This window comes from Diabrotica virgifera, chromosome 6 (genome assembly GCF_917563875.1).
Source record: "Diabrotica virgifera virgifera chromosome 6, PGI_DIABVI_V3a".
In the NCBI taxonomy this organism is placed as follows: Eukaryota; Metazoa; Arthropoda; class Insecta; order Coleoptera; family Chrysomelidae; genus Diabrotica; species Diabrotica virgifera.
In genome coordinates, this window is record NC_065448.1 from 34851057 (window position 1) to 34860644 (window position 9588).

The following is a 9588-nucleotide window of genomic DNA, read 5'->3' on the forward strand; positions in this document are numbered from 1 at the left end:
CGACTATTGTATCAACTTTGATTACTTTGATTACTCTGATTACTTCGTACCAATCGTATCGGAGCGAGTAACGACTATTGTATCTACTATGATTACTTTGATTACTCTGATTACTTCGTAAAGGTCGTTATTATATCGGAATATCTATACAAAATACCTACTGAGAAAAAAAGTAACAAAAGTAATCATAGTAATCAAAAATCATTTTTATCCCTTAAACAGATCGGTGAAGGTCGTTGTTAGATGGGAATACCTATACAAAATACGTACCTACTGAGAAATACGATTCTCGATATGATTACCGGTACTCAAATACAAAAGTAATCATAGTAATCAAAGTCACGAATACTGTAAATGATTACTTTAATACAAAATACTTACCTACTGAGAAATACGATTTTCGGTATGATTACCAGTACTTAAATACAAAAGTAACAAAAGTAATCATAGTAATCAAAGTAACGAATACTACGAATGATTACTTTATACAAAAGTAACGATTTGTAACGAATACTCGAAAGTAACTATAATCAACATCACTAGTGGACGGTGCTTTTTGACACTTCCACTGCCGGCTCTGGACCCAGGTATTTTGTAGCTGATGCTCTCCTGGCAAGTGCATCAGCTCTTTCGTTGTCGTATATGCCCGATGACCTGGAACCCATACCAGTATAACACTGTTATGTTGCGCCAGTCTGTCAAGTTCTTGTCGATATTCCCACACTAACCTAGAGTTCACCTTAGGACTTATAAGAGCCCCAATGGCTGCTTGGCTAACTGTGCATATGTTAACCCGCTGCAGCTCGAAGGTCCTCGTTGTTTTCTCTTGCACACTGCAAGATTGCAAAAATTTCTGCCTGAAATACGGAGATACTTCCCTATTACTCTGAATACCTATCCTAGATACTTAAAACTATTACTTTTCACCGTGCTGTGACTGCGTGGAAATGTGGGCAATAGAAAAAGCTATAAACAACTGTAGAATAGATTCCAGATACAGAATGCTAATACATAATATATATAAGAAAGCAACAATGACAGTACAATTGGAAGAAACCACAAAACCCATACCAATTAACAGAGGAGTACGGCAGGGAGATGTTATTTCTCCTGAACTATTTACATTAGCGCTGGAAGATGTTTTAAAAACAATGGATTGGACAAACATGGGAATAAACATAAATGAAAAGAAACTTAACCACCTAAGATATGCAGACGATGTAGTAGTAATAGCATCAAGTTTTGAAGAGCTACAAACCATGTTAATCAAACTATGTAGCAAATGAATCCGAACAAATAGATCTAAAAATTAATTTTGCCAAAACAAAAACCATGACAAACACACAAGATAATACTAAACGACATCACTATGGAAGCAGTTAATGATTATATATATATTTGGGACAGATAATAAAAATAAATAAGGAAAACCAAACAGCGGAGGTAAAAAGAAGGGTCAGATTAGCCTTACACCTTCTGTTTTTCCCTATTGAATTAGCTTCTCACACTCTTTCTACTTGTCTGTTGCTGTCTATCCTTGTTATATTACTGAAGCTTTTTTTTTTTTCTTTTATTGTGTCAAGGATTGGTTTAATTCTAAGTTTGTTTCTTATTTCTTCATTTCTGATTAAGATTCTTGTGTGTTTCTTGCCCTTGTCGTTCTTCTGAGGTTCATCTCCGCCCTTTGTATCCTACTCTGGTATCTTCTGCTTAAAATCCAGTATTCTGCTCCGTATGTTAACGTTGGCCTATATATTGTTTAATTGTCAATTTTCGTTTTTCTTGATATTTCTTATTGTTGAGGTTCTGTTTAGTGCCTTAAATAGTTTTCTAGTCTTGAGATCATTCTCGATGCTGGCTTTGTTATTTTTTATTACTATTACCAAGTACTTGTTCCTTTATTTTTCATTGATCTATCCCCACCTCGCTTAGGTATTGTTATTTTTATTATCTGTGTCTTCTCTTTATTTACATTTAGGTTGTATTTTTTTGCTTTTGAGTTTCATTTTTCTAAATTGTGCTTCAGTTTTCCTGCTGTTTCAGCGAGTAATACTGTCATCTGCAAATAAGGATATCTTTGCATTTATCATTAATTTGCATTCTATTCCATCCTTTACAGTATCTCTTAAAGGTTTTATTACATTCTTTCACTGTCTCATCTATTACATTATAAAAAGTATTGGGCTTAAACCACCTCCTTGTCTAATTGCGTTGTTTCAAATGTTTTCGATTGCATATTTTACATTTCTGAATTTTCCCCTCTTCTACTGTTTCAGTCATTTATCCTTCTTTGTCCTATTCCTTCGCTAATTTCTCCTTATATCTAATATGTTTGTTGTTTCTTGTTTGAGTTTCTGTACTTATTTTAATTATTTCCTTGTATTTCATATTCTTGTTTTTTATGGTTTTTTGATTTTTGTTCCTTTGCAGTTATGTAATTGTAATTTCCAGTAGGTAGTAATCACTGCCTATTCTATAGTTTCTTCTCACCTTTTATCTTTTAGTCAGCTCTTCTGTGTTTTTTGAATTATAGTACATTATAGTCAATGATTGCTTGTTTGTTTGTTAATATGACTTCTCTTGTGATCTTATTTATCTTTTTGTGTTAAAAATGTGTATTCGTGATAATCATGTTATTGTCTAAACAAAATTCAAGTAATAGTTTTCAATTATTGTTGATTTTGTCCTCTCCGCTCTCCGTATTGTCCTATTACATTGTTCCATTTTTCTACTTCTTTTCCCACTCTAACATTCATATCCCCTGCGATTACCTGTGAGCACAATTTTGAAATTAAAAATAATCAATTTGTTGAATGTGTATCATTTGTAGTTATTACAAAACTTTATTTATTACTGCATAAAATGCATAAAATACACTAACACTTAATTACATTAATTAAAAAAGGTAAATAAATAGGTGGCAATTATGACCTTACGCAAGTAACTTTTATAGTCACCTCCCAATCGTTCTATCGCGTTTATTACATATTTTATTTTCTCCCCGCCTATGCCCTGGCACATATATTCAATACACAAACAACAGCATGGTCTGGCGAAATAAAAGCAACAGAAAGATAACTGATCATACCGTATACAAGACTTTCCACTTACAAGTCATATATTTAGTGTATCGGAGCGATACTGCTGGCCAAGGGATCGGCCCATATCTTCATAAAAATGCATGACAACGTTAGGCTTTAATGGAAATCACGATTCATTAAAAAATTGTGATAAGAGCCGGACCGCGGGACTGAGACCGGCTAGATCACATGGGTGGTATCAAGGCGACGGTGAAGATTAGGAAATTAAATTCTATTGTTTTCTTGGAGATACTTTTACCAAATATTATTAAAATCACATTAGACTGAAAATAACCCCGAAATAACATAGCCTTTAATGTATGCAATAAAGATACCGGTATTATGTTAAAATTTTTACATTCCGATAAGTCTTGGTAAAGTAGGAAAGCTTTTAAAAGAATATTGTGGGGAATAAATAACAATAAATACACTCGAAAACGCAAAAGGAGAAAAAGAAACGAAGTTTTTAATTAAAAAGCGTATTACACACGATCTTTATAATTTCTTCATTTGTTTCTTTTTCTTCTACCGATGTCTTGCAAGTTTCCTCTTTTGCCTTGAACAGCTGTTCAATATATTCTTTCCATGGTTTCAGTTTTTCGTCAGTCGTTATCATGGTATTCCCGTTTTTATCTAAAGTATTTTGGTTTCTGTTTTTTATATAACTCTACCATTTTTTTTCCTTTTTATGTAGATCGTATTTGTTCTGAACATTTTACATTTTTTCTTAAAAAAAGTTTGTTTTGTCCATCTTTTTTTTTCTGGTTTCTTTGTTAATGATTTTGTATTTGTGACTGTCTTTGTTCTTGGCTTGTCTCCGTTGGTCCATCATGTCCAGTATCTCGTCGGTCATCCAATTATCTTTCTTTCTTTTCGTCTCTTTTAACGTTTCCTTGCATGGAACGAGTTTTTTAGCGTTTCCCATTGGTTTTTGGTCTCATAAGTCTCTAATTTATCAATCTCTTCTGTTAGAGTTTCTCTTTTGACCCATCTTCTTCCAGGTTTTAAACTTTTAGTTTTGAGGTCCTTTGGTGTTTTCTAATTGGTGGATTAGGGTCTGATATGACATATGCTTCTGAGTATCTTCGGAAATAGTTAGGCTTACTCCTAATACACTTATATTGTCTGCATATTTACTGAAGAATGCTATGCATTTTACCTTGTTGATACATGCTTTTGAAATGGTTAATTTTATTATGTAGTTTTTTCTGGTCCGACAAGGATTTCGCTGGTTAACGACCTGGGAGTTCTGGTCTGTTTCTTCCCTGCCAAGTCTTGGGTTCCGATTCCCATGATTAGTGTCTTTTTTTCTTTGGTTACTCATTGCCATGATGGTTTTAGTAGAGATATACAATTGGATCTTTAATGCAGTGGTTTCTCCTTGCCTTCTGTATCCTTATGCCGTTGACTAAATCGTTGGTTCATCCGCCGTCTGGTTCGAGCAACCCTAAAGGGAATGGATTTCTCACCCCAGGACAAAAGGGTGTTCTACTTCTTACCAACTCATCCATCAGAAGTCGTTGGTCAGTAAGTGGGGGATTTCTCATAGCGACTTGCTCCAAAACTGTTCCTTTACAAACTTTGATCTTCCTAAATCGTAATAAATCTATATGCAACTAATATTTGCTCAAACATATTACTGACACCTGACAGTAACTTAACACGTTGGCTGCCATAATGTTAAAAAAATGGGTCCCTACGGCCATGAGACTCTCGTTTCTATGCTAACGAGACAGCTACGCTGTGTTACGCGGCTGATATTGAAAATAATACGAGACACTTGTGTATCTCACGGCAGCCAACGTGTTAAGTTATAGAAACAATACAAATCATTTATTTTTAATAAAAATGGCATCTAAAAATTGTTTTTTAATTGTAGTATTCTCCCCGCACGCAGGACCAAGCGGTGCTTACAGTCCAGACGGTACGATGGGCTACATGATGGACGGACAGCAAATGATGCACCGGCCGCCTGGTGACCCAGCTTTCCACAATCAGTACGCGCATTACCCTGAATACTATGGACATCATCTGTGAGGTAAGAACAAACAATTATGGAATACTCAATTTATAGTAGAAACGGAAATCGGTCAGAACGCGCAACAAAGTGGCGGTATAAATGTTTAAGAAATTCGAATAGCCGCTTTAAAGATAAGCACTTGTCGGTATTTTAACATATTGTAAATTAGTCATTTTAGAAATTGCAGTAAACTCTTGCATATTAGTACAATTAAAAAAAAAACGATAAATTTAATAAGCAAGAGAAATTAAACTTGTTCTCTACGTTTAAGAACAAGAAGAGCAAGTTTAGCGGGACTGAACTGAAAATTATTTTGCACATCATATTAGAAACATGATTTGGTTAAAACATTTCATTTTTGTTGGTAAAAAAATATATTAATTTGTCCGGACTAAATTACGGTTCAGTTAATATCTGAAGAAGACTTGGTATTTATACAATGTTGCCACACTAAATTTTGTTATATTCGGTTTAAATTTTCTAGCCGATTTCCGAGCCTACTATAAATTGTATCCATTAACATACGTTTTAAATAATAATAAATGAAAACAGTTTTTCATATACTATTTAATTTATCTTTAATAAACTGTGTAAAACAATGTAAACTTTGACAAAATCCATAAACTTAAACTCTATTTTCTTTTATACTTTAGTTATAATAAGCTGACAATGACAGCTGACAGGGACAGCTGACAGTTATAGCAGTGTAACCTGGTAGCTAACTAGTTTCTGGCAAAAACGAAATATTGTTCGTTTCTGATGCACAAGATTATACCAAAAATATGTAAAATAGGCAAAGAAAGATCTAAACAAAACGGAACATGGATCACTTTTATAGAACAGATAAGTATGGAAATAAATAACAGAAATTATTTTAAATGATACAGAAACACCAAGTAAGAAAATGAAAGAAAACCGATGAAGTCAGAGAATACTGTTAATGTGTCACTGTTAGATTAGATCTTTTTTTTCAAATATCTTTTGTATTTTTTTAAGTTACTATTTTTTTGCTAGTAATTTTAGTTTTACCAACTTTCGTTCTGTTAACTTTTGTTTGTGATCTTAAATTATAGTCTCATATTGTTATTAATTTTTGTACTCAATAAAACCTTTATTACCTCAAATATTGGTATGTACGTATTTGGTATTTGGCATTAAGTTGTCCCCCCATACATAAGGGAATCTATATAGTAAATAGATAACCTCAGCTGATATTACAGTATAGCTCGGTCAAGATGAGCAATCAAGTTAAAAAATTTGCATAGAGCTAAAAATTGGTACTAATGTTTGGAACACCATTTTATAAATGAAATAATGTCAAACCTCATTGTAACATGCATTTCACATCTGCAAAAAAAATTATTCAAGTTCAACATTCGTACTAATTCTTAGTTGTTCAAATTTTTGTAACCCTATTGTTTGGACTAACTTGACCGGGTTATTATTTTTAAAACCGATTGCGTTTTTTTATTTGTATCAGTTTTCATTTGTAAAGAGAAATACAATAGTTTTATTTATCAAAGAGCAAATCATAAACTTTGTCATGAAGTAAAATGAGAAAAAGGGATACCAAACAAAACCTGTAGATACTACTAGAGACTACAAAAGCAAAAATGGAACTAATTTAGTAAGTGACAAGAAAATTCTTATGTAATAAATAGTAATAATACTCTATCGTATTACTCCGTAGAGTAACTAGGTGCATTTTTCCGTTGGAACTTTACCAGCTGCAGACGGGGGATGTGAATTGCATAGTGTAGAATTCCTTCCCTCTCGTCTTCACTGCAGCATCCATTTGACTTGCAAATTGTAGAAGTCTTGGAGGTGTCACCAGGAAAGTGTACCAATAAGTTTTCAATTTAAAAATCTTTTAGTAATATTTTTAATATTTTCAATATTAATAATTTACTATTAGGATTGAAAACTACTTCGTCTAACAATACTTACTTTAAATGAAATTAACACAACAGAACATGAAGAAGAAGAAACAGAATGGAGGAAACCGATCAAGACCGAACAGAGAAAAGACCGCCTAATGAAAGTGAAATAAAAGGAATGACAGAGAAAGAAAGGAAAAATAAGAGGCCAGGAAAGAATGAAGTGACAGCTGAAAGTTTCAAATATGGATGACGAGTATTAATTAAGCATTTGGACAATGTGTCCAATTCGCAAGAAAAGCGACAAAAGTGTATGCCATAAATACAGGGAAATAGCGCTTTGTATTAAATGTTGCATATTTATATAGGAGTATTATAGTCGATCAAATTTTCCTGCTGCGCGAAAGACAAGCATAGGGATTACGTACACTCGATACGCATCGTATCCGCCATGTTTTCCCGTAAGGCGCTATGGGAAAACATGGCGGATACGATGCGTATCGAGTGTACGTAATCCGGGCCAAGTAGAAAGCTACGAATATAGGAAATTTACAGTGGCCCTAGTCATCGACAGGCTTTTGACAGAGTAAAACAAAAAGAAATATCCAAGGCACTACGTGAAATGGGAATTAGTGAAAAATTGGTAAAAATGATAAAAGTGACACTCAGAAAAACAGAGAATAGAATTTAAATAAATGCTAAAGAAACAGATGTTTGAAATCACTGAGGGAGTGCACAAAGGAACCCACTGTCATCACTGTTGATGTTCAGTATCCTTGATGAAATTTTCGTCGAAAAAGCCGAAATCAACAGGATAGGACTTGTATATCAACGAAAACACCATTACCTAGAATTCGCTGATGACATTGTACTGATAGTCAGAAGTAAACAAGAATTAAAAGGAATACTAAAAGACTAGAAGCGAAAGCGACAAAAAAACAGATATAAGTAGAAAGATTCGAGTACTTATGAATGACATTCATCAGGAGACCAAGAATGAAGGAAAATCCAAGCGAGAATTATGGCTGAAAGAAGCAGAAAGGTAGGCCGAAAAATAGATGGAGGAAGGATGTTAAAAATACTTAGAAGAACTTCCCGAACTGGAAAACTAAAACACCAAACAGGAAAGAATGGAAAAGAATAGTAAACCAACCCATGGTGCTTCTAGGCCTGTATTACCAAACAAATATTCCATTAAATAAATGCCTAGCTTCTTATCATTTCGCAGGTTTGTGTCAGATAACGGAGGCGAAAATACATCATTTCCTTCATCTCATCATAATTACTAGTCATACTTGTGTATAGAGGGTGTTTCTAAAGAAGTACGACAAACTTTAAGGGGTAATTCTACATGAAAAAATAATGGCAGTTTGCTGTATAGACATATTTATGTCCGCAAGTGCTTTATTTCCGGGATTCGGAGTATTGATCTAAGACCGGTTAAGTTATGACAATGAAATTTGGTAGGTTTTAAGAGGTACTTATTGCGCACTTTTTGACACACAAATAAGAATTTTGTATTCATCATTGCGCCGAGTATACGGGTAATGGTCAGATTTTTTCTAAAGAAAAAAATAGTACGCCACTGAGATATTTCTAATTAAAAATTGTTTTTAAATTCCACGTTTAATTTATGATAAAAAATCTCTCTCGTCTTATTTTCAGATGGGGCACCGTTTTTATGCAAAAAAAAATAAACATCTTAGCGGGTATTTTTCATTCCATTAATATTATCAAGAACTATCTAATACAATAATACTAAACTTGAACAATAACAGAAAATAACAATAATAATATTTCAACTAGGCTCAAAGCTATAACAAATGTTCAAAATGACCTCTCTCGCTGGTGGCAGAAGAATTTTATATTCATCATTGGCGCGCGTACGGTAATGGTCTGAATTTTTTTAAAGAAAAAATTAGTACGCCACTGAAATATGACAAATTAAAAATTTGTCAGACAGAATTTTTGAATTCTTCGTAAGATTTGTGACAAAAAACATCTTGCACATACAAAGTATTCGAGGTAGTTTCCATGAATATAAACTTATATCAAATAGGTACTTTGTAAACGTTAAGATGTTTTATTTTTTTTTTCATAAAAACGGCGCCTCATATGAAAAAAAGGCAAACAAAGATCTTTTGTCGTAAATTGAACGAGAAATTGAAAAAAGGTTTTAAATTTGACATATCTCAGTGGCGTATTATTTTTTCCTGAAACAAATTCAGACCATTAGCCGTACGTGCGCCAATGATGAATATAAAATTCTTCTGTCACCAGTGAAGGAGGCCATTTTAAACATTGTTTTAGGTTTGAACCTAGTTGAAATAGTATTAGTGTTATTTTCTGTTATTGTTCAAGTTTAATATTATTGTATGAGATAGTTCTTGATAATTTTAATGAAATGAACAATATGCACTAAGATGTTTATTTTTTTGCATAAAAACGGTGCACCACATGAAAATACGAAAAGAAAGGTTTTTTATTATAAATTAAACCTGGAATTAAAAATAATTTTTAATTTTAAATACCTCAGTGGCGTACTAATTTTTTAGAGCAATAAATAAATTGGAAGTTGGAAAGACAAATTTCAACACTCCGTATCTCGGAA

General features: G+C 33.1%; 1 protein-coding gene across 1 annotated transcript in view; it reads left to right on the forward strand.

The window, feature by feature from the left end:
- The window catches only part of LOC126886048 (homeobox protein homothorax-like), a 272288-nt gene that overhangs the window by 244391 nt on the left and 18309 nt on the right, over positions 1-9588 (forward strand). The window contains exon 6 of the mRNA XM_050652887.1: positions 4960-5118. Within this exon, the coding sequence (XP_050508844.1) occupies positions 4960-5117 (158 nt within the window). The 3' untranslated portion in view covers position 5118. The remainder of the gene's footprint in view (positions 1-4959; positions 5119-9588) is intronic.